The sequence below is a fragment of the Primulina eburnea genome, chromosome 3 (genome assembly GCF_022965805.1).
Source record: "Primulina eburnea isolate SZY01 chromosome 3, ASM2296580v1, whole genome shotgun sequence".
NCBI classification, from domain to species: domain Eukaryota; kingdom Viridiplantae; phylum Streptophyta; class Magnoliopsida; order Lamiales; family Gesneriaceae; genus Primulina; species Primulina eburnea.
The window spans coordinates 9550576-9576973 of NC_133103.1; the positions used below are offsets into that span (position 1 = coordinate 9550576).

General features: G+C 32.1%; 2 protein-coding genes across 8 annotated transcripts; one reads left to right on the forward strand and one right to left on the reverse strand.

Annotated features, from left to right (window-relative positions):
• Positions 1-8693: 8693 nt before the first annotated feature.
• Positions 8694-12198, reverse strand: LOC140826145 (syntaxin-71). Its single transcript, XM_073188296.1, has 9 exons — positions 11926-12198; positions 11707-11832; positions 10398-10560; positions 10183-10268; positions 10013-10081; positions 9886-9930; positions 9312-9374; positions 9127-9203; positions 8694-8891 (listed from the first exon to the last, which is right to left on the reverse strand). Exons 1-9 carry the CDS (start codon positions 12076-12078, stop codon positions 8876-8878), a joined length of 798 nt encoding a protein of 265 aa, XP_073044397.1. The 5' UTR covers positions 12079-12198; the 3' UTR covers positions 8694-8875.
• Positions 12199-15710: 3512 nt separating this feature from the next.
• On the forward strand, positions 15711-25721 carry LOC140826146 (uncharacterized). 7 transcript variants are annotated; one of them, XM_073188298.1, is made up of 9 exons: positions 15711-15924; positions 17945-18147; positions 18481-19656; positions 22166-22284; positions 22769-23497; positions 23571-23980; positions 24819-24920; positions 25016-25153; positions 25363-25721. In XM_073188298.1, exons 3-9 carry the CDS (start codon positions 19634-19636, stop codon positions 25510-25512), a joined length of 1671 nt encoding a protein of 556 aa, XP_073044399.1. In that variant the 5' UTR covers positions 15711-15924; positions 17945-18147; positions 18481-19633; the 3' UTR covers positions 25513-25721. The 7 variants fall into 7 exon arrangements, with proteins under 7 accessions (XP_073044399.1, XP_073044402.1, XP_073044400.1 ...); XM_073188301.1 differs by having other exon boundaries at positions 15711-18147; positions 18481-21634; XM_073188299.1 differs by having other exon boundaries at positions 15711-18147; positions 18481-19678.
• The last annotated feature ends 677 nt before the right edge of the window (positions 25722-26398 follow it).

Sequence of the window (26398 nt, forward strand, 5' to 3'; positions counted from 1 at the left end):
AAAATTTCAATTTTTTTGTAGTATTATAATAACTTCTAAATTTCAATTATTTTGGTCCGTATAACACCATATATTTTTATTTTTTTTTTGCTCAAATAATGTTGATTAGACAGTGGCTAAAGTTACAAAAACTTTGAGAATTTATTGATTTTGAAAGGAAACCAATTTATTTGGAAGCAACTTAACATAAAAAAGTTGAACAAATCAAACAGAATTTACAAGTTTTATGCATTCATCGTAATAATTCAATGATTGTGACGTTTTAATAATCATACAAACAACGTTTTTTTTGGTGAAAAATGAAATTTTTAGTTGTAGATGGATCAAAATAGTTGAAATTCAGAAGTATTATTAAATCAAGATCAAAAACTGAAAAGTTAGTAGATCAAAACAAATAAAAGTTACAAATTATTGGACCAAGAAAATATTTTCCCTATTAAAAAGCGTCCTTGTTTAATTTGGTAAAAAGATAAGAAATTCCCAATTGTTTAGCCACGTCAACTTCATCTACCACCTCGTCAGTTTTTTGCAACACAAATTACAACTCTAGGAGAAAATGAAGCAAAATAGTCTAATATGAAAATATAATGTATCGAAATAAAAAATCGACAAGTTATCCGACCTAAAACAAATAACGGTAAAGAAACTGGGAAATTAATTCCCTTAGGGCACCCACAATGGGGGTTAAATGGGTGTTATAACACCCATTTAACACCCCTCTCTAATGTGAGTGGGCGTTATAACGCCCACTCACAGGAGAGAGGGCATGGGGCGTTCAAAGAATTGAACGCCCCCGTGCCAGTTTATTTTTTTAAAAAAATTGGCCAATTAGCGACGGTTCGACATCTTTTTAATAGTCGTCGCTGATTTGCTGACATGCGGGCCCCACGTGTTATGAATTGAACATTTAGCGACGAATTACGTAAACTCGTCGCTGTTGGCGAAAAAATCCGTCGCTGATTGGCGACGGATATTTTAAACCGTCGCTAAATGCAAAGTTCCGTTCCACATTCAACGGCTAGTAAACGGCTACTTTATACTAAATTCATCTATAAATACTCATCACTTTATACAACTTATTTCAATTATTCACACAACCAAATCACTCTAAAAAATTCTCTCTACTATTTTCATCATCTCAATTTTATTTTGAAAATTTATTTCTATTATCCTATTTTCCTCGAAAATGGATGAAAGTAACCGAGGATTTTTTAGGAATTTCGTGAATTCCCAAAATATGCCGGAGGAAAATACTTCTTCCCAAAATTCACAAATTCCCCCAAATTATCCATATTTTCCTTATCCACCAAATTATTATTTTAAGTAATAATCATTTAAAATGTGTAAAAAAAATTGAAATTATATTTATTTAATGTAAAATATTAGTAAGATGAATGAGTGGACAGCGGGACCCACAAATAATGAGTGTGAATGTTAAAATGAATGTGGGAGAATAGATGTGTTAATGTAATGTGTATGTGGCATGTGGACCTCACGATTTTTGATGAGGTGGTGGGTGTTATAATACCCACCAATGCGGGTGCCCTTAAGGATGGATATCATTGGAAAATTCAATTATAGAAAAAAAAGTCTTATTTTATCATTATTCAAAGAATTATTTATATAAGTGATATAATTATAATAATATAAATTAAATACAAGTATATTAATAAAAAAAATATACTATTAAATATAGACATTCGATCTGGCACAAATAATAAAAAAACGTAGGCGTATATTTGAGATAGATTTGTTTTTAGAATATATATTTGAGAGATGAAACAATATATAGCGTTTGAATCAGTGAATCAAGTTTTGTGAATTCTGTGTTCGTATTCAAAATGTCTCAAATTATGTAACATTATTTCTGCGAAGACCATTGCTATAAATAGTAGTCGTTAATTCGTTTGTCTAAAATAGCAAGTGTAATAATAATACGATTTGTGTCACATACCGAGTCCGGACCTATGTTTGTGTGACTGCAAAATACATGGGTCTCTATAACGGTTACTTCGTATCCGTAATCGCTTTACAAAAATGATTAACTCAAGTTGTTATAGAAATATTTTGTAAATTTATTATAAACTGATTTTAAATTTTTATTTTTAATACGTGGAACAAGGAATATCATAATTTACTTTTAAAATATTTAATTATGATTATGGCGTTTGTTTTATTTTTGAAATATGTATAATACTATAATATATTGCTATGGTATACACTACAAATAGTGGTGTTTGTCAGAAATGATGCATTCCCGATGGGATATAGATATTATGTATGTATGTATGTATGTATATAATTGAGGGAACCCGTGAACCACAGGGGACCCCCTCGGGTGTGTCTGTCTGTGACGCAGCAAACTCATCATTGGTGTTGTGGCTCCACTTACTCTTTCATGCATACTAATCAAATTTCATTAAGAAAATATTGACATGTTATTTTGGTACTATTTCATTGAATTAATTAGAAAGAAATTTCAAGACTAATCGATTTTTTAAATCAAATATATCTTTTAATCTTTTTAAAAAAATAGTTCCGTATTCATCATGCATTTGCTCAACCCTCGATTATTATAATAGAATCTCTGTTACTTTCTTATATATAATGGATAAATTATGTACTAACAAAACAACCTGCAAACCACGTTAGCATGATAAACAATAATTGTTAAAGTACTATACGCGATAAGTTTGCCCGGACACATGTTGATAAAAAAGAATTATACTCTTGAACGTCACTCGGGGATTCCGCGGACATTAAAACTTTTACATCTCATATATAAACAAGCATATTTACTCACTTGCTCTATTTCTTACTATACTAATTAAAATTAGATTGTAGATACTAATTAATACTTACTACATTTCCAATTACACCCTCATTCAGAGGTCATAAACAAATCACAATTCATGCTGTTCCTCCCTCTTCAATTCACAACCCATGTGATAAATAATTAATTACAATTCTCTCTTTCTTAACTAAAAATAAAATTCAATTATGTATACAATTAAGTTTATTTGAAACATTTTATTTTAGCAATAGCTATGGTAATTATAAGGAGATATAATTTTCATTTAATATATCATATATATGTGTGTGTGTGAATATCTCAGAATTGAGTCAGAGAGTGGTTAGCACAAGCAAGGTTATTTAAATTATTTTAGAAAGTGTCATTTATATATTTCAAAAAATTACATATGTAATGTTACTTTTAGTTACATCGGACTTCCTCACCAGGTATTTAAATTTAAAAATCAAGATTAAGCGGTGATCAAGTGATATTAGCAAGGTTCTAAACAATGTGAAGCGCCCCGAAATGTGGATGTCGAGCTTTGAGCTTTTCAAGTTTAAGCGAGACTAGCTCATGTTTAAGCATGAAAAGCGTTTTTTCTTTTTAGTGTAATTATTTCAAACTAATAATGAATAGATAAAATAATATATAAATATGATAAATTTAAGTCTGATACATTAATTCTCATATTTATAAAAATATCAAAATATCAAAATTGTAATCTTTATTTGTTTTTGCAACTAGACCATATTAAAAAATGCTAAATATTTGTTAAATCATTATCAGACATGCTTAATCATAATTCAAATTAAAAAATAAACCTCTAAATTATAAACCTAATTTATTATTTTAAAATAAAAAACATACCTTCAAATAAAAATTTAAAAATAAATAGATGTGATTAATTGTGTTTAAGTACACTTAATTAAGCACCTTAATTATGCTTAATTCGATCAAACTACAGTTTAACCAATTTTTTTTGTTTTTCTACGAAGTGGAGCGTTTTTGTCGAGCTTCAAGCTTAAGCGGACTTTTTAGAACACTGATATTAAGTATGAATGATTTTATATAAAACTTGAAACACAAAATTTGGTAAAAAAACCGATTAAAATTATGGTTGACTATTTTCTTGTGTTGGGGAGAAAAATGTTACAATTGGAGCTAACTCGAATCAGACATTCGTCTCGAATTTAAAATTTTAGTGTCAGATGAGCTACGACTATCGGCTGGTTAACAATATTACATATGAAGGAAGTTGTACAAAGTTAAAACACGAGGATTTGAAAGAAAAAAAAAAGGCAAATATTAAAATTATATATAGTTGACCACATGAAGTATGAATGAAATTTTATAAAAGTTAAAACACGAGATAATTAAATTAAAATTATATTTAAATATGTTTTTCACCCTTAAACTTTGACCAATATATTTTATGCTTTTCAGAATCTTGCCCACCCGTTAAGTCAGCCAACGGGAGTAGTTCTTTTTCAAAACCACGATTTTTTAAGGTAAAAATTTGTAAGAGAATGTCTCATGTGTCGTATTTTGTAAAACAAATCTTTTATTTGGGTTATCCATAAAAAATATTAATTTTTATGCTAAGAGCGTTACTTTTTATTGTGAATATCGGTAGGTTTGACATGTCTCACAAATAAATATTCGTGAGACCGTCTCAAAAAAGACCTATTTTTTTTTATAACAATTTTTTTAATAAATAATAATAATAATAACAATAATCACATTTCTTTAAAAAAATTATATAACTAATTAATAATCTGTTTACAATAAATTACCGACCTCAAAACGGTGTGGTCCATCCTTCGATATAATTTATTATATAAAAATTGAAATTTATTGTAATTAATCTACTCCAATATATATATATATATATATATATATATATATATATATATATATATATATATATATATATATATATATATATTATTTTAAATAATAAAGTATGTCCGCAAAATAATATAGAAATTAACTGCTTTTGGCTTTATGCCCTTGGATCTTACTACAAAATGAATTATTCTCTCTTCCATACCCCCACCACTCAACCCCTCTCTCTGTCTTGATAATTTTGAATATCTCGATTTATATATAAATAAATAGATTAATTGTTTATTTTGTAGAACTATTACTATTATAAATTAAATTTATCCCTAATAAAAATTAAATACACAATATTTTGTAATATAAATGAAGGATTAATTAGTTTGATTACTTCACGAGTTTTGCTATTATATTTTCCAACAATTAAATTTTAGTTCATGTTGTTTTAAATTATAACAAAATTGAAACTTGAAACATGTACAAGCAGTTCAATTTTGTTTTCATCTTTGATTTGAATGAGAACGGTTGGTTGTAAGAATCGAAATCGTCCTTTTTAGAATTATGGAGCTAGCTAGGTAATTGCAACCTTTTGAAGAATTGATTATTTCAAATAGACTATTATCTTATGTAGTATATATATCTTATCAGACGATCTCATGCATATCTATATCTGTGAGATAAGTCAACACATCTCATACTTATTATGAAAAGTATTATTTTTTTAAAAAAAAACATTTTTTCATGAATTGAGTTAAGTCGAATATATGTCTTATAAAATTAACTGAGTGAGTCTTATGTGAGACCGTCTCACGGATCTTAATATGTGAGACGGGTCAACCCTACCCATATTCACAATAAAAAGTAATACTTTTTCATGGATGACCTAAATAAGAGATCCGTCTCACAAATACGACCCGTGAGACCGTCTCACACAAGTTTTTGCCAATTAACATTTGAGATGATCTCACAAGATTTTTTGTATATATTTTGTGCATGTTAAATGCTTATATAGCTGAAATAATTACTTAAATATGATGATTTTAGTTATTTTTAAATTAATAATTTTTTTTAAATTTTTTTTAAGAGTGAAATCAGTCTAAAAATTAAAGATATAGCACTGCAGCACGCCCATACATTGTGGGTTGATTTATTAATAAAATAAATCACTAAAACTTTGTGTTCTAAGTCTGATTTCCATGGTAGATTAAAGAACCCGTAAAGATTTTGATTTTCTTGTCCAATCACGTACGACATCGCTACCATCCACTACTATCTTAATAATTATTAGTTGAAATTTCACAACCAATGAAAATGATTTAATTATTGAAATTTTCGAGTTGATTCATATTTATAAATTCCACAATGTTCTATCAACAATTTATAACCAAAAATTATTAATATATTGTAGATATGTATGATATATATTAAAAGAAATTGTATTTAAAATATAATATTTTTTGATTGATATGGTTGATATCATGTTTACGTCCTGATCAAACGACCTAACGTCGAAGAATTTTGGTTGTCATCATCAAGAATATAGTTTAATTCTTATGGACAGACGAGTTCTAACTTCTAAGTCGTCTTAAACTGTGTCAAATTCATATTATGAAACATTTTTTTATTCTATCTCAAATTCTATATGACTAAGATGAGATAATAAATTGAAAATAAAATAACATAACTATTTTTAAATTAAAATTAATCCAAATAATTAAATGAACAGCTTGATAGTCAGACCTAATATATTTTGACATGGAATAATTTGAATCGCGTCCTATGTATTGTTCTTTAATATTTTGAAACTTTTGGATGACAAACTTATGTACAGAGATGTCAAAATGAGGTAGGTCTGTCTCGTCTCACATTAATATAAAATAGATGGATTCTCTTGAAACTTGACAATTTCCCAATCTGCAAAAACGAAGGGCCCTGCCCGGTCTCATGATGGTTGCTCGGGTTGGGGCAAAGTAAAATTGACTAGATAAAGACTTGAAACCATATTCTCTCTTTTATTATCTTTTGAGTGAAAATGTATACAAGCATCAACCACTATTATATAATACTTGGTAGCCTTACTTTTGGGTTGAGAGATATTTGGGATTTGAGTAGATTTTTTGTGAGACAGTCTCATGAATCTTTATCGACCGATCAACCTTACCAGTATTCATAATAAAAAAATAATATTCTTAGCATAAAAAGTAATATTTTTTCGTAGATGACCTAAATAAGATAATCGTCTCACAAAATACGATCCATGAGACCGTTTCACACAAGTTTTTGTCTTGGGATTTTAGTGATGAGATATTTGTCAACATTTTGTATTACCTTTTGACTTATATTGAATTTATCTTACCAACTCTATGCATGGATTAAACCAAAAGTGGAACCATATTCACTCAACACTACTAAATTTCGATATTCTATGGCCAAATCCATTTGATCTGGCATTTGCACCGTAAGTAGATAGATCATCTTTATAGAAAAGTTTCACATGCAGAATTTATAGACAGAAAAATTACAAGCGGAGACGCATCTTTCGCCCCTGGCTACTAATGCATATGTGTTGCGTGAGTATAATATTTATATATATAAAAAATAATATTTTTACATTTTAATTTTTAATTATATAGAATTAATTTAATTTGAATCAAAGGGTATTGTTGGGTCACTTGATTAAAAAATTATAGAGAGAGCAAAGGGGGTTAAAAAGAGAAAATTACGAAGAATGAAAGTGATAAAATTTATAGAGATATTAATGAGATTTTGAAAAATATTTCTCCATAGGCGTCAAATATTTTCTCTAGGGTTTTGTCACTTAATAGATGTACATACACATAATAAAGATCATTTCAAAAAATAAATAAAATAAATACACATAATAAAGAGAATATGAAATATCGTTAGGATATAACAGTTGGCACGTCGAAGTTTTTCCTCGGTTGTATACGGCCCACGAGGTGAATGGTAAACTTTTGGTTCATCTTTTTTTTAAGTAAAAACACTGTTTTATGTACAAGGTAATACGTGGTGTGACAGTCTAAAGTAATTGTTTTCCTAAAAATAGGAGGGTGTCATTCTTATGTCCAATCACATGCACTTCCGCATCTTGTCGGACTTCTATTTAATATTCCACTAAAAAATATCCCAAGTATTCAAGTCTGCTATTTGATGAGATCAAATTTGACGATAAAACAAGATCCTGGTTCTTTCCCAAACTTCGATTTCAGCAAAATTCACTTTTAAAATTCAATTTTGGTGTCTTCATGAGAAATTCGAGATGCAATACGAATCTGAAACTAGTGGTATAATTAAATGCGTCATATGTCATGTTTACGGTCGAAGATGTTATGATTAAAAATAAATATTTTCCCATCTAAGATGTTATTGTATATATTTATGTGGAGTGCAATTTGTTAACTTAGATAAATATAATAATAATTTTAATGTATTTGAAATACACCCAAAATATATGTCATTTTAAATCCATTATTCTAAGTACCTTAAAAAATCAAATCTCTAGTCTCAGATCAAATACTTTCATCCAAAAGGAACCTTAAATAATTTATTTTATGAAAGGGAAGATCCCACTAAAGTGAACCCAATATGCTCGAGAAAGACAATTCAATAAAAATTAGAGTCAAATTTAAATTATTCAAAAACTTGATTTTTTTTGGGACAATCCTGTAATCAACATTGTGTTTCACCATAAAATTGACCTCGTCGCGCCAAGATATAATCCAGCACCCCCATGGGCCAAGACCTAAGAAAATGGACTGCAGAGACAAACTACGTTGCTTTGGCTTCAGATCGATGGAAGATTGCTAGTATCAACAAAGTTTACAGTATCCACGGAGAAAGATCACTAAGTAGGAACAAGATACAATCATGTAAGAGCACATATTGCATCTCACTTAATCGCAATTTTGAAGTGAAAGAGTCCGTGAAATATAACTTTTGCACAAAATAATATTTCAGTGGTAGCATTGCACGTCGGCGAGTTCTCAGAAGTCAGAACTATTTTGATGCAGTAAGCATATTCCCAACATAAAGTGACAAATTAAACGAAACTGTATCGCCCCTCATTTAAATTCACACGCAGTATTTTGATGCAGTAATCATATTCCCAACATAAAAAGCATGAATACCAAACAATTATACAAACATACATAAAGCGGCAAATCATCAGTGCAGAATAAACCAGATACATCACGTCGTTTCATCAAATAGACCTCGCAACGATTATTTCTTCAACACACTGCAAGGAAAAATTTCCAGTTAGCATTAATCTCGATTAAGCATTTGAATATCGATCTCACCATGACGAATATTATAAACCCCATTGTTTAGTATTTAAATTTAACTCCATAGAGATTATGCGACCGGAATTAGTGTGTAATTCTTAGATAGTCGGTTAGAATTTACATACTGTTAAGAAAAGAGACTATAAGTTCAGGAATCATCATATAAATAAAACAAAATCAATAACTTACTTGTACAAATAGGCGGCAATTCCAAGAATTATACACAGTAAAATGATATCGATACAGAAATTTCGACTGGATCTCAGCTGGAAGAAAAACAAAAGTTCAAGCAAGTGTACCAGTGAAAAAAATTGTAATGTAATGTGCTGATAGAAATAGAGCATAACTAGAACGATAAGTTACTGATTTGGTACCTGATTAACGGTGTCCTTCAGTCTGACATTGGTGTTTTTGAGGTCGGAGGTTGCCTTGTCTACCTGTAAAGTGTAGAGTAGTCAACAAAAGAACTTAGAACTATCTCCGACAAAGTCTCAAGGTACATCTGATCAATTTCGCAACAATTACACGTGACTAGCAAGAAGTTACTACTGTGTTCTGCAAACTTTAAGTACTGCTCGGCATTGGAAAGAAAACTATCGTGTTTTTATTGCAATCTAGATCTACTAAGCTAAGATGCTAATGAAGGAGAGATCTGTCAGGTTTCGTTGTCTATATGATGATATTTTTTCTCCTTAATGATCCTGAGATGTGCATTCATTTATTAAATGAAAAGTAGATGCGTGATTATTAACCAGAATCCTGTCTACCGTCCTCTAATGTAAGAAAATATGTCAGAAAATATATAGGTTCAAGAAAATGTACTATAGATAGGTAAAATACATCAAAACGTAACTAAAGCAAATAGAGAGCATGAGAGAGAAAAACATGAACAAAGTACACAACTTAATCTGTGCTTAAAATATTACAGTGTTGATCATATTGACTAACCTTAGTGTCAATTTCATCCATAAGAGGAACTTGCCTATCGACTTCCTGCACAAAATAAATAATATTTCAATTTACGACCCGTAAATGTTGAAGGCAAAGGAGAGGAACAGAAATTGACAAAAGAAACCTCATTCATGTCATGAGCCATGTTTTTTAAGGTGTCCAAACCTTCAGCTATCACGTCCAATCCTTGGTCCTGTGTCATGAAGATAAGACATTGTTAGCTAGATGCTATCGATAAAAATGATTGAGCTTCACTGATAATTATAAGATATACTGCTCCGGCTGAGAACATGCCTGCCTCATTTTTCGCATTTCATACTCCTGCCTGAATTGACTTGACTCTTCAGTTTGCTGAAAGTATTCATTGTCAAACCGTCCATCTAGAATTTGAAGTTAATTGCACATGAGTGAAATAATGAACAGTACTGATACTCGTCCAAGAAAAAAAACACTAAAACAGTTAAATACATATATAATCTAGGAAATGAACCTCGTAGAAAAGAAAAAACCTGAATCAAATTTGATATCCGAACGTGGAGGAGCCGATGTTCCCCAACCGAAAGATGATTTAGGTGCAGGCGCAGAGCCATCTGGTATGGCTTGAATCCTATCTGGCAATGCAAGGACCAAATCATTACGGGTGGTAAGTTCTTCTGTTGAAAGTCCTTTAACCTACAACAAGACCATAGTCAGTCCTGAAGTTAAGTCCAAAACAGAAACCAAGACTTGTTTACCCAAGACAAAATACAGATGAAATAACAGAAACTAAAACCAAGACAGAAAAAAAGAAACTCCAAATGGCTTGAAAACAGCAGAAAATTTGATAACAAATCAAACAGACAAGATGACAATCTAGCAAGTTCAGAAAATTCTGCATGAAGCTGCTCTGACACTAATTATTCAAATCATTACAAGATGCCACGACAAAGTGTCCAAATATACCAAGAAATAGCAGCCATTCAGGTCAAATCAAGAACCACCCACCAAAATTCCCAAAGACCTACCAACATATAACCAGCTCTTCAATTCAAAATTAATCTTAAAGCAAACCATAAAGCAGTTTTCTAGTTGAGAACAAGTATCCCCCTTAAAATGTTAATCTTCAAATTAGTGATGTGAAAAGAGTTCAACAGCACTTCTTTGAAATGCCATTGCCTAAATCAAGTAGAAAAAATAAGAAAGGCATCATCTATTATTATCAAGGTCTTGCCAGACAAACAGTTAGAATCACATTTAAACAAGATCAGAATTTGTGCGTGAATCGCAAGCACTCTCACTGGAACAAGCTTCTACATATATCAGGTCCTCAAAAGGTAGCGAATGCTCAATGTTCTCTTTTACTTCTTTCGAGGGAAACCATGATATATTAAAGCAAGTATCATCGTTTAGGTAACCCATAACAGATACTGCAAGCTCTAGAATAAAATACAGAAACAACATTTTGGAGCCCGCATTTCCCCCAATTCTCAAGTCAAGAGTAAGTAAACAACAGTCTTGATCATCCGTCTCTGGATTATCGATTCACACAATTGTCCCACAAGCTTCAAGCTAAAATAAAAACAAATAACTAAAGGCTAAACAACTGAAGTAGATACTATAAACAAATAAATGGAACTGATAACAGAACATTCGCTTCCTTTGCTAACAGGTTGGAGAGGGGTCATGTGAAACTGAAGTATGATAGCGCCCATGTAGAATCAGTAGAAATAATAAATCAATGCATACAATAAAAACACTGAAAATCAGAAAGCCAATCAAGCATCCCGAAAAGTCAAATTAAAGTGAATTATTAACAACAAACCAGAATCAACGCCAAACCTTCTTAACAGCTAATCTCTGCAACTTAGGAACCTCTTCGAACAATTTGGCCTTGGTCCTCCGAATCTCAGCATTGATCGCCACAACCGATGCTCTATTCTTCTCCGTCGAAGCTGTCTCCGCCTTCTGCCCGAATTCCAGCAAAAAAGAAACTCAAACTCAAACTCAAATAAAGACTCGTAAACTAAGAAAACTGATGCAGAAAAAAAAAAGCTCAACCTGGAGAGCAGATTCAATGTCGGACTCTACCGAAGCGTAAAGGCGAGCGAACGCATCGTCGCCGGCGACGTTGGATTCCTTGGTGGCGACATCGTATTTGTCGTACTTTTTGCAGATCGAATCCACACGAGTCAGTAGATCGATCACACTCATTTTTCGCCTCGAATTTAGCTCTTGATGAGTTTAGGTTTGAATTTGTTGGATCGAGAAAAGAGATTTGAGAGATCGACGACTCCGAGGGTTCTACTGTAAACAGGCTGGGTTGTTTCCCTTAGAATTAATTATTAATTAATAAATAATTATAATTTTAGATTCAGATTTAAATTTGAAATAATTGTCTTTCTAATTTAACTAATTATAATTAAAATCACTGCGATAAATTTAAAACTAGTATGATGTTAATTTTATGAATTATTATTGTTAATAATCATAGGCATAGTTTGGTACGAGATAAGGGAGAGATTGATAAATAATTTTCATTGTCTATTTGGTGTCTTTTTAAAAAGCTCATGATAATAATGGGTCCTTGATAAATAATTTTTTAGAAAGATGTGATAATTTTAATTTAATGATAAAATACACTACAAATAACTTAATTACCTTCAATTTATAAATGATTTTTATAAATATATGTTATTATGTAGAAATTAAAATCAAATAAACATTTTTATTTATTTTTATATATTATATAATATGATAATTATATAAATGAATTCGAGATAATTATATAAATAATTTTTATAAATCTCAATAAATTTATTAGTATCAGTCGATTAACCTTAAAAATTGATATTTGACTTGACTCACCAAATCAAGGACTCAATTATCATATTATATAATATATAAAATTAGGCAAAAATAAATAAATCATGCAAGCACTATCGGTGCATGAACAAATAAAAAATATGAACTCAAGCAACAATTTTGAAATTATAAAATTTATGATGATAAGGTTAATTTTGTCATTACAATCTAATATATAAATTTAATCACTCTTATTAAAATAATAGCAAACATTAAATATAATATCATACATCTTATTTATCCTTAACTTATCCTTATATTATATATCACATTTTTATGCTATCATTTGTATCAAATTATGTCTTATATTATTGAAATCATATATTATAAAAACTCAATTAAATCACTCAACAAATTAGTTTCGATCAACTCGAGAGAAAATAACCATGGTAATATCTATTTCTAACTTTTTCGATAGCTCAAATTGAGGCTGAATCCCTAGGTTTTCTAGATGAGTGGGTCTAATGTGAGACCGTTTCACGGATCATAATATGTGAGACGGGTCAATCCTACTCATATTCACAATAAAAAGTAATACTCTTAGCATAAAAAGTAATACTTTTTGATGGGTGACCTAAATAAGAGATCCGTCTCTCAAATACGACCTGTGAGACCGTCTCACACTAGTTTTTGCCTTTCTAGATTTATTAGAGATTATAATCTCTTGTGAGACGGTCTCACGAATCTTTATCTGTGAGTCGGGCCAACCTTACAGATATTCACAATAAAAAGTAATATTTTTAGCATAAAAAGTAATATTTTTTTAATAGATGATCCAAATAAGATGTATGTCTCATAAAATACGATTCGTGAGATTGTTTTACACAACTTTTTTATCTTTATTAAGTGATGAGTAAGCTCACGACTCGCAAGTCGCAACCTCATATTTACAAAAATAATCACCGATAATAATTTCCAAAAAAATGTTGGTCGATTAATTGTCAAATATCTCCCATGAACAATTAAACCATTTATTTTGAAAAATATCGCATCATATTTTGGGATGTGTTGAGCTGCATGCGACATCTATTATGCCAAGTAATTAATATTAATTATAACATTTACTTTTGATTTTGTCTTGCAGCCAACATTTATTGTTAAAAATAATTAATTGTGTGGAAAATTCGTTTTGTGAACTCCTTATAGATTTAAAATATGTCGGAAAAAATTTAAATATTATGATACAATATTTTAGTTAATAACAATTAATTTTTTTATAACACAAATTTTCAATTATTATATGTTTTCAATAATAATAATGTGGCAGTAATATGAAGCTAAAATAATGTTATTTCGAATATAATATTATTTCGATCAAATCTCATATAAAACGAATATAAAATTTATAGTTATATTTAAATATATTATTTGGTCTAGTTTGTTACTGGATCATATATATTATTTAGCTCTTATTAATCTTCATGTTGATAAAGATTTATAGTTTGTATGAAGCTTGGTGGATTAATTGATTTTAATTCTGAAAACAATTAAACACTTTCAAAGAAAAAAATAATAATTAAAAATTCAAAATCAAGGAGATTCATCTTCTCGAAGAGATCATGATATATATCATCACCTCAAAAGAGGTTCAAAAACATGATAATTATGCAAATCTTGAAAGTATTCGATGTCTCTGCATGACCATCTAATCGCGAATGAATCTAATATATTCCGAAAGCATGATTGACTGATTGGCTTAGAATATATTTTACCTCGTTAGAAAAGTATTCAAGATACAAATAAATAAAAATTCAAAAATAATAATTTTAGATGATATGATAAAAACAATCGATTAATAAAATATAGATAATATTATTCATCAAGAATAACAAACATGTTAACGAGTGTTTTACAACGAATTCCACTTCTTAAGAAGTTATTAAATTTATATTTCAAAAAAAAAAGTTATTAAATTTATAGATTATGAAGAATTGGAGAAAAATGAAGTGAACAATGTTTGAAAACAAAAATAACAAATCGATAATCAAAAGTTGGTATTGTGTGACAAATAACTTATTCTAAAATAATTTATTATCAGAACCAATTTTGTAGAAATAAAATCAGCATGCCACTAGAGCTTCTAAATTTCAATTAAATTATGCAAAAGTTAACACAAAATATGGGTTTCGGAAACCCAAAAACAAGATAATTTAAAATCAAAAGTCATAATACTTTTTTAATAATTGCAAACACACTATATAAATGACAAGATTTGAATAAATTATTTGTTATATCAAAAACCATAGAGCAAAATATTAAGAATGAAACTCAGTTACAGTATATCGTATTTGATAGCTTTTGTGTAATGATAAATATATTGATATGTAGAATCGAATTTGTAGGACCGAGCGTTTACCGTTATACCAAAAGCTATAGCTAGCAGTAATGGTGCAACTCAAATCTTTTAAACCGTACAGCAGCTCAAGCACCACGATTCGATCGCTCTACCAAGTAAGGACAATTATTGTCCCCAACAATCTTTCCCCATATTTGCACTCATTGTAATTAATGGGAATCGAACACATGACCTTAGCTCTGATAGCAATTGTAGGACCGAGCGCTTACCGCTTTACCAAAAGCTATAGCTGGTAGTAATGGTGCAATTCAAATCTTTTAAACCACACAACAGCTCAAGCATTACGGTTCGATCGCTCTACCAAACAAGGATAATTATTGCACCCAACAGAATTTATGAATATTGACATTCACATAATCTATCGCTCAAATATTATGGAAATATTTTAATTAAAACAACAATTTGTATGAAACGATCTCACGAGTCGTATTTTATGATATAGATATCTTATTTGGGCCATTCATAAAAAAATATTACATTTAATGCTAATATTATTAATTTTTATTGTTAATATCGGTAGGGTTGACCTGTCACACATATAAAGATTCGTGAGATCGTCTCACAACATACCTACTATTTAATTAAATAATAATATGATATGAATACAGTATTCTACTCGTATATCACCAATTCTTTCGCTAACATCTTCCTTCATTACGCCAATGGTTACCAAAAATATTTATTATGTTTGGCTTATTAGTTAATTAAAGCATCGATTCCACAATCAACCGCTGCAAATAACTCACTTTTCCCCTGAAAACTCATTTTCCCACCCTCGATTCGGCAGCGTTTGATCATTCATCTGAACTCTCCGATCCCGATTGAGTCGATGTACGAAGGTTTTGAATTTTTTGTTTTATGTAATTTTTGTCAGAGGCTGAATTTACCGTCGGCTTATCTTCTTACCTAAAAATTATTTTGTTTTTATATGCCGCCGGTATTGATTATTGGTTGTTGATCGGAATTTTCTTTATAGAATCTCCGATCAAGCAATTTTGCTTCATCATCTATATGTTTGGTGATCTATATATTTTGGGAATGATCCTGGTCTACAAACGTTTTTGTGTAATGAATTTGTATCTTTTTAATTGTCTAATATATTTACTTTCTGATTTGGTTTTTATTTTCTTGCGCTTTTCTTACATGCATTCGTTTTTACTGCGATTATTGTGGTGACGATTTGATTAACAGAAGTTATTTTTGGCCGTAGAATTCTTAATGTATATTTGTAGCCCCATATTTTTTCGTCCCACTTGTTTTTATGTTGAATTTGTTAACCTTTATAATCAGATTCCTAAATAATGCAATGCACGCTGTTTTAAGTTAATCCGTATCTTGTGTAGAATGCTTTCTTTATTATGACATTTCTACTAAGTCACTCGTGTTGTTCAGTAACTTTTGGAGTTACCTTTGCACTTAATTCCGACTGAAATATATAGTTTCCGCTTTCCAGTGGTGGTGGGGAGCTGGAGGCTACCTACCCCGCTCTTAAATTTCCCCAAGGTCGTAAACATATTGTCTTCTCACAGTTTACTCCAAATTCAGTTATCTTTGGGCTGACATGTTTCCTATACGAGGATTTCTATTATGTAGCAGGACATTTGAAGTTGATGTAATCTTCAGCTACACATACGAAGGTTGTATATATTTCGTTCATTTTGGCATATGGTTAAAAGGGCTTGTTTGAGTTGGCCTTGGTGGCCTTGCAACAATTAAAGAGGTTATCGATATGATGATTACGGAATTTATGTGGAATACTTTCGTCAGCGTTTTATATGTCAACTCACTTTAAGACGAGGTTGGTATTAGTTTAGTGATTCAACCAATTTATCAAATTTGGAAAAATTAGGTACGATATTTTTATATTAAATGAGATCCTACTCACAATATCTATTAGTAGTTGTCCGAGTAAATCTGTTTTACTTGAACTGTCATGCCGTGTATTCTATGCTAGTTTCCCAGAGCTGTTTCAGGTTTAGCCGTTTGCTCTTGCTTCGAATCAGGAGATTTTCCAGGTCTTGAATCTTAATTGAAGGAAAACTGCAAACAGATAATTTTTAGTGAATTTAACCTTATGATTTCTCTCCAAACTGAGAATATCATAAATTTGATCGTCATGCTGTCAATTACCTGCTGGAAAATGTTGTAAGATTTTTTAAACGTAATCTCATGCGCAACACGTGAAACTTAATTTAACCTAGTCATTTTCATTTCTGTTCATTAAATTATAGTTGTTTTATGAAACTTATGCTGTGAATTGTTGGATTACTGTACATAAACTCATGTAAACTTGTATTATTTAATTTTGAGTCACCAGTAACTGGGATGTTGGAAAGGGTAGACCTTACATTTGATGTTATCCAAAACAGATTTCCTTACATTAAATCTTTACCGACAGGGTGTTTGAATAAATTCCAATTCACCTACTAGGCACATGCAAATCTTTGAGTCTTCACATTTTTATGGCCTCCCCCAAATATTATTTCTCTGTTTGTTAATTTTTTTTGCATGGTGAAAGTTAAGAACAGCACTTGAAGAAAGCTTTTTTCACCCCAATTTTGTCCCACCCTTGCTGATATAATCTAAAAGTTTTTTTAATCACTATTACTATTAATTAATTCTGATACTTTTGATTGTTCTCTCCAACCTGAATTATGTTGGAGTTAGTTGACATTAAATCTTCTTTAAATTTTGTTGTTCCTTTCCCCGGACATATAATGCTTAAATTTAATTATAATTCTTCGATTTTATATTCTGTTGACAATTATCTGCACTAGCTACTTAGTTAAGCAACAAACAATAGAGGTATTTTAGATTACAATAGGAAAAAATAGGTTTTGGATATTTCTTACAATGCAGGAAAGGGTTGCCGGTGCCTAGTGGCATGTATTTTTGGAAGATTTGGCCTTCGATATCTTAGAACATGTACATCAAGAGCCCTTTAGTCCAGAATTTCATGCCTTTTCCAGCTATTTGACTCTGCATGTGAAAGAATATCTCTATCAGTGTTGTTACTCTTAATCGAAAACGAGTTAGCAAAACACATCGTGAGAGATATAAAGGTGAGACATCTTTATCCTTAGCTCTCTCTTCCCCCCGTTCTCTCACAGATAATTTATTTCTAAAGTAGACATCTTCATTTGATATTGATTTGAAGGTATTTCCTACAGTATAACTATTTTCAGGGGCAAAAGGCATCTTTTAAATCTTTGTGCACGTATGCTATCAATAATATACCGAGCTCCTGATTTTGTGCATTTTTTATGTCTTAACGACACCTGAATTGATAGAAACTTTAGAATAAGAACACTCTCCTAGACATATTTAGGCACGTACTTACTATAGATGCTTAGCCTCTCTAATGTGAAGAATCTGAATCACAAATGGTATTGCAGGCACTTTTTTGGTCTGTCTGGATTACTGATGAACAGGTTTGAGTTGTGTTTTTGGTCTTCCCTTCAAGAATTTTTAGATTGACCAGCTGCAGTTGTTGTGTCTTGTGCTTCAGCCTTGGACAAAAACAGGCGAACATAGGAAACAATATTTCAGGACATATTTAATTTCTTTCCTCGTGAAATTTTTATTTACCGATCCATCATTCTTCCCAAGGAAAGTGACGGTAACTGTACATCACTGTGAATTTATTCTAGAATTGCAATAATCATGGCCATGCATGCTGAGCATGTGTGTTGTGGAACTTTTTTGCTTCAAGACCGCTGGCATAATCTCTGATCCCTGGTGGTGCATGATGCCTGATATATACCCGTTGAGTTGTTTGGTTCTAGAAGTTACCTTAACCATCTCTTTATTTTTGCTGCAAGACCGCTGGCGTAATCTCTGATCCCTGGTGGTGCATGATATCTGATATATACCGGTTGAGTTGTTTGGTTCTAGAAGTTATCTTAACCATCTCTTTTCTCGGCGTAAATTGGTAGCAGGTGTTTGAGTACTCACTTGGGTTACAATTCTTTGAATTGTATGGTGGAAGAGTGAGCTGTTGCTCATCTAGTCTCTTACCTGTATTTCGGGATATATCCAGAGAATTGAATATATATTTGAATGAGCTCTCTATAACTCTGTTACATTTCCTCCAATTCAGTTTTGAAAATTGGTGTACCAGCCTTGTAGTTAACTTTAAATAAGGTCTTGATGCTTAAGTTGATGTAAAGTTTATTGTTTGTGATCTTACTCTCATGGTTTCTGAAAAACAGCTTGAGTAAGAGAGAAATTAAGACGAGATGAGTTGTGGTCTTGTCAATACTGCCTAGGAGTGAATACATGGCTGGATGCCCATTGGCTGTTTCAAAAGTTTAAGACATTGGATTCATTTAGCACATCAATATAATAGATGACTAGACGAGGGGGAGTTGTCTGAATAGCATACTAGCATTCTCATGGGCATTGGTTCCTGCTCGCTTGTAATTCAATGACCTAATAGAAGATGCAAGGCAATGGGGATACTGACTATGGATATGGAGAACATCCTTCCCAACCGGTAGGAGATTCTTTTGCTGCAAATCAATTTTGGTCGTGGAGAAGCTTCATTTCATGCTAAGGCATGATTGCACCTGGTGATTTTCATGGATAAACAATGTAAATCGATAGGAATGATTGTATTTCCCATTAATAGTTTTGGAATTTCCTTCACCTGATTGAAAAGTTTTCCAACATGAAGCCCATTGAGCCATGTATATTGTAGCACACAATTATTGTCCAGAGTGCGGTCACGACTTTCTCCTACTTATTCTTCAATGTTTTTTCTTTTTGTTGGTGAAATGTTAATGTTATGGTGTCGCAGCCATGATAGGCATGATGAAGGTTTTGTTATTGGTTGTTTATATATTCAAATGCTCAATTTTGTTCTATTTTCTTGATCAAAGAAATTTGCAACATTTATGCCGAAGGAGCGCCTTGATGTTTCTCTTTGTAATGTTAAACATTATAATAATGTAATTTATCCACAGTTTTCAGGAGATTCTGATTTGCAGATATAGTTTCATGTCTGCCATGAAGTCGAGATACTGAATTCTTAGTGACTTTTTCTACGCTAGTTTGTCAGGAATTTGAATTTTCAATGCTAGTCACTTCATATGATTCTGGTGAAATCTAGAATTTGGATCTTCCTTGACCACATTCTTCAGTTGTTTTCACCTCTGATCTGAAAGGACTTATTCTCGGTACTTCTTATGCAAGTTGGGGAGGTTAAAATGATTGAATTTCGTAATTTTGCCAGAAGTTTATTTTAGGATGGTCCTTCTAATTAAGAACATACTTGAGTTTAGTATATACTTCGGTGGAAGTTTACTTAGACAAGTTTTAGTCAGACTGTCAGAGTGAATTTTGAGCATTCCCTTCCCCGAGTCAAAGTATTTTACATCAGCATAAAGTCAGTTTTAGTATACTAGAAATGTTATACGTAATGGAGTTTAACTTATGAAATTCTTTTATGCATCATGTATGTGGGATAAGTGAAGTGTTTAGGCAATGGAATTATAAAACCAAAGTTGCCAAACTCTCTGTTCTTAACTCCACAAGTCATGCAAAGACATTTTCCTTGCATTTTATACTTAAACATACAAAGATGACAAACTTTCCATCCTTCACTTATGAAACTCTTTATATCATGTATGTGGGGAGCTTTATAGAAGTAAAGTGCTTGAGCAATGGAAGAAAAGTTGACATACTTTCTTCCCTTAACTCTGCAAGTCATACTATGACATTTGAAGTCCTTACATATTATAACCCAGACATGCTTTACTATGTGCTTCTTTTGAACTATGAAAGAGTTGCATAATCGGAATGGCTAGTTAGGCTATGCATTTGAATGGAAATTTAGATCTTCATGTAACGAATTATTAGACGAACATGTACTTTCTCTAGAAATTGAAAATTCATATATGACCGATGAATTGAAAAACTGAAAATATTTGTTAATCAAGTGATCTTGAACGGAACTGGTTGCTAAAGTTGACCTTAGGTGAAGCATTGTAATTTTCTTTGTTTCATTGATGTTTGAGTTTCAAAATACACAAACATGAGACTTACATGACCGTGTGCACGAGTTTTAGCAAATTTTATGATTTAATACTCAAATATTTACTTAATTCGATCCAGTTTCATAAGCATATGAAGACTGGTGCATTATGGTGGGATTATGATAGACAATTCTTAGAAAAAGATTTACTCCCGTCAATGTCATGAAAAAAAACATTATTAAGTGGGATGGAGGGTCTTTGATGGTCAGACAGCCTGATTGTGCAATGGCTGAGAATAGAAGGTGGTGCAGAAGATAAGAATGAAAAAAGTTCCAATCAAGGAAAATATGACATCTTACTTCCAAAATTAATTTAAAAGGGCATTCTTTCTTCTCAATTATCTATATATCTATTCCCAAGAGTGTTAAAGGTTAATTTTCTTGCAGCTATTATAGCAAGTTTATTTGGGATTTTAATTATCATTATTGTATTATTTTAGAGGATAGCCTACCGATAACTTTGATGCACTGTCCTCTGTCAGATACAGGTGACTATCCTTATTTCACAATAGAAGGTATTACCAGGCTAATTGACTCCTTGATATCTTAGTTAACTGTAAAACTGTTCTGCATGCTACTTTTTGATTATACTTGAGTTAGAAGCACGATGCACTATTTTTCCTGGACTATCCATTTTATATCCATCATTATGAATTCTTGTTTCCAGATTTAAGATTTTTCTCTTGCGTCAGGCAATCCAATTGGGTCATCGAGAAAATTGCGTATAGCTAGTTTTTGGTGCCCATTTATAAAAAGTAAATTTTAAAAGATATTTGTTTTCCTGTTTTACCCTATCTTCTTGGTTGGTGGGAATAGACTGTGAGTAGTGCACTTGGTAAGACATGTAGTATGGAGGAACATGCATATTAATTTTGGTTGCATTTGTGCATTACCTTTTAATCTATGCTTGTAGCTTGACTTTGAACATCTGAACCTTCTTCGAATCACTGTGAGGATTTTCTAATTTTCTTACACGTTTTTTCGTTAATCTGAACTTTTTTCTGGTAGTGAAATCTGCCTTCTGAGATTTTATGCAATTCATGCAGGGTTAATAAACTGAGACGTTATATTATGGGGCATAGGCACATGTTCAACACATCTCAGATTTTTGAGACTGATAATAATCAACGATGGAATCACACTGAGCAACCTTACATGCATAATGGTACAAATTTGCTACTTTCATGGTATTGCGTTATTGTTTGAAAAGGCTGATACCATCTTTAAATACCATTTTAATCTTGAGATGAATTATTGCCCATTCGATGAAACTTTCTCAGGCACTATAGTCTTCAAATAAAATTGTGCAAGGAAACACTAGTTCATTCCATTTCAACTTCTAGATATGCATAGTGTGACAATTTCTTTGGTTGAGATACCATAAAGTCAGATGTCTGCCCTTATTGTCCTGAACTTCAATGACACCAGAGAAAGAAAAACAAATATGTAATTATGATTAACTTTTTTATGCTTTTAAGCTCGTGTTTCATCTGATTCAAGCATATCATGGTTTGACATTTGTAAACTTGTTTTTGAGATATAGAATGAAACCGTAGATCTTGGCAGAGCAACACCTTAATCATGCTTGGTAACCATCTTTGCCAGCTTTTAAATTTCCCTTTGATCTTATTTTTGTTCTGTTCTTGTAGCAAGGGCTAGAGCTTCGGAACGCAATTCTCTCACTTATCCTGCGAATAATATGGCAATCCAAGATGGGCGCGTTACTTCTCAGTGGATACCTGCTCCTAGGTCAAGCAGATACTCTTCATACAATTATGTTGGTGAATTGCCGCGTTACCAATTGTGGGCTCCTGGTCCATCTCACACTCCTTATCTGCATCAAGCTGCTGCTGGAAATTTCCATATGGACCAAAATAATTATTCTCATCACCCGGCTTCTGCCAACCATTTTGGGCAAACAGTCTCTAGAATAGATGGTGACTTTTTTGATCAGAGAGTGGTTAGTGGTGTACGACCATACAAGCGCAAATACCCTGGTAATGCCTCAGTGTTTGACAGAGGGTCATCTAGCAGATATCATGATGTTGGAAATGTGTCCAATCTTCACTTGCACATTGGCCAGTGGGAGGAGAAGTACAGTACAGAATCTCATAATAGATCTTCGGAGTATCCTCCCAATCACGAATATAATTGTGTCTCTAGTGATACTGAAGGTAATCTGAGAAATGTGAGAAGCAGAACTTCAGTATACCTGGGACCCAACCAGACAAGCAATACTATTTCCAATTCAGTTTCCGGTCAAACCATTGATCAATCTAATTCGGTGGATGTTTGGAGGCAGGCTTCTAATGCTCCATCCAGGGAATGGAATCATAATCTCATATTACCTGCTGTTCATGGAGGGGTGTTTAACTCGAGTAAGTTTTTGTGATTTTATTTCCATGTGACTCTTTCTGTTTTACTAAGGTATTTCTCTTCTCGAAATTTCAGATTCTAGTTTCTTCAGTCATGATCCAAACCCCTTGAATTTACTTGACAATCGTTCGAATGGCGCCATGGAAATTGGGGGATACAACAATGATACAACCTCACACAGGAATCCTGTTTCTCAGAATCTGAATGGTAACTTTAACAACTCTGTCACAGGAGCTCGAAGTGGTTATGATCGAAGAGCTATCCCAACTTTCAGGGCTTCTCCAAGCAATCTTCACCCCAGGCACATGACTGTACCAGATGACAGTATGCAAAATATTGCAGAAAGTTACCCCCCAAGACATCTGCGGAACTTTTCTTCCTTGAGAATGCGCCACATTAGCAGGAACTGGAGAAATTTGGCATCAAGTGACAGGCACAGAGCATATAACGAAGAAACAACTTTACATGATCGATTTTCACCAGAGGTATTCCTGTTTACAGTCTTTTGAATGAGAATTTGCTCAAGAAAAAGAAATAAATTAAGTTTCTCTCGACAGAAATGGCCTTTTAATTTAGCAAATTTAGTTTCTCCGCAAAAAAATTCTCCAGACTTTACTTTTTAAGTGGTTCTATTCTTTTGATTGTGCTTGATATGGTCATCTGAGTGCATTTTTCGACCTGGTTTGGAGGATAATGACTACTAATTGATATGTGCCTTAAATTAGTGAACCAGTTCCAAGTATGATATTTTTCATATTTATGTTTGATTATGAATACTAACTAGAGGGTACCACCTATTTATTGTAATGCTCACTTATTTAAAAATAGGCGCTTCAGTTGAGCAGCTATGTGCATAGATACTGTAGAGCCCATACACAAAACACCAGGTGCAAGACAAGGAGTGTGGTTAATTGCAGTAAAGTGTCCAGAGGATGATATGTTAATTTTTAAAACATCTAAAGGGACTTTACTGCACATAATAGAATCTATACTTTACAAGCTAAAAACATATTGTCATTAAAGTCGTAGCGAAATGAATTATTATTGTTTTGCATTGCATTTTGATTTTACCATTACTACATTTAAAGCATGCTTAAACGGTGCCTTGATCTGTATGAGCATATCAAAGTTGGGTGGAACTTCACGAGATGCACCCTTCATCAAGGCTGCAGCATAACTTGTGTCGAGATGCAAAGGACGAGTCTATTTTCCTGAGCCTAGAGCATGTTTTCTGGACTTAAATAACTATTTGCGAGACTAATTACGATTTAGCAGAAATGAATATTAGTCCCTGAATTAGTTGCTCAAATGTTCATCTTTCAGGGTGTTATGGCTGTGGACCACACCACACCAAATTATGGATCCAGAACTCTGTTTGATCACTACAGGGGCATGAGACTTGACATAGAGGATATGGCCTATGAGGTGGCTTCAATACCCTCCTTTTTTCCTTGCGTTTTTTTTTTATCTTTTTACATCAAGTTCATATATAAAAAAACACACGCATTTGGGATGAGCAGGAACTTCTTGCACTCGGAGAAAGGATCGGAAGTGTCAGCACCGGCTTGTCTGATAATTTAATCTCAAAATGTCTGGTTGAATCCACATATCTTTCGTCAGACTTATTCCAAGATGAAGGAACGTGTGTTATCTGTCTGGTAAGAATCTCTACCTCCTTTTTGCTTCTCTCGTCTATATATGCTATATGAGAAATAGGATGGATTCAAAAGGGCCATTATGGACAACCGTCTTTCAAATAAAATGGTATAAAAAATTCATGTTTTTCCCTCAAAAATTCATTACTAAAACGGGTGCGTCACTTATGACAAAAATTGTTTCATGGTTGTGTTTATATCATTAAATACAGGATGAATACAGAAACATGGATGAAGTTGGGACTGTGAAAGCATGTGGCCATGATTTTCATGTGGCTTGCATTCGAAAATGGCTATCTATGAAGAATATATGTCCGATTTGCAAGGCGACTGCTGTGGATGACAATATGAAGGACGAATGATCTATCCATTAATCAAGTCAAGTTTGTGCATGTAATAAATATATCTATTGTCAATAACTGTTATTACAATTAAGGGAATAAATACTGTTAAATGTTACTCAAGTTTGTTCATGTAAACCATCAGGGTTTTTCTATTCTGAAACTGTAATGCTCAAAACTGTTCAGAAATTTCCTAATTAATTTTTAATTACGCCTTTTAACTAATAAAATTTGTTTGTTTATTTTTGAAAATTTCTAATGATTTTTCTTAGGTTTCAGGTGAGATATTTGAAATAGATTCTGGGGAAAACACAGAGTCTTCGCGATTTCTAATTAAGAAATTTAAGTAGGGAATGTGAGTTTTAGAGTTTTAAATTGTCTTATTAGCCATTTAAAATTTTCAATGCCTTTTCTTCTAGTATTTTCGACTTTTCATTTATTTATACTAGAGAAACCAACAATTTGAGGAAATAACTCTTCAGATGTTATGGGCCTTTTAGTTTTTGAAAGTCCAAAAAGGAAAAAGAACAAAAAGAGGAACAAAGAGCCAAAAAAAGAAGAAAGAATCAGCAAAAAAAGGGAGAGAAACGAGGGAAGAGAGGGGAGAAAAAGGGTTAGTTCGATTATGGGTGTGTGGGCAGTGCCCACATTCCATATGAGTGGTTGAGATTCTACCTCATGGGGAAAAAAAAAATTAAAAAAAAATAAAATTGGGCCAGAAAAAATTCTGGCCCTTGGATGTACCCCTGCAAGGCAGTGCCTGCAGGGGTAGGATGAAATAATCCGAGAAAAAGAGAGGCGGCGGCTAGGGAGGAAGTAAAACAAAAACTTGATTCGAATCCTCGAACAAAATTGTTCTCAAGACGTCTAACTTTTAGTGCACGTTTCAAACCATAAAAATCAAAGA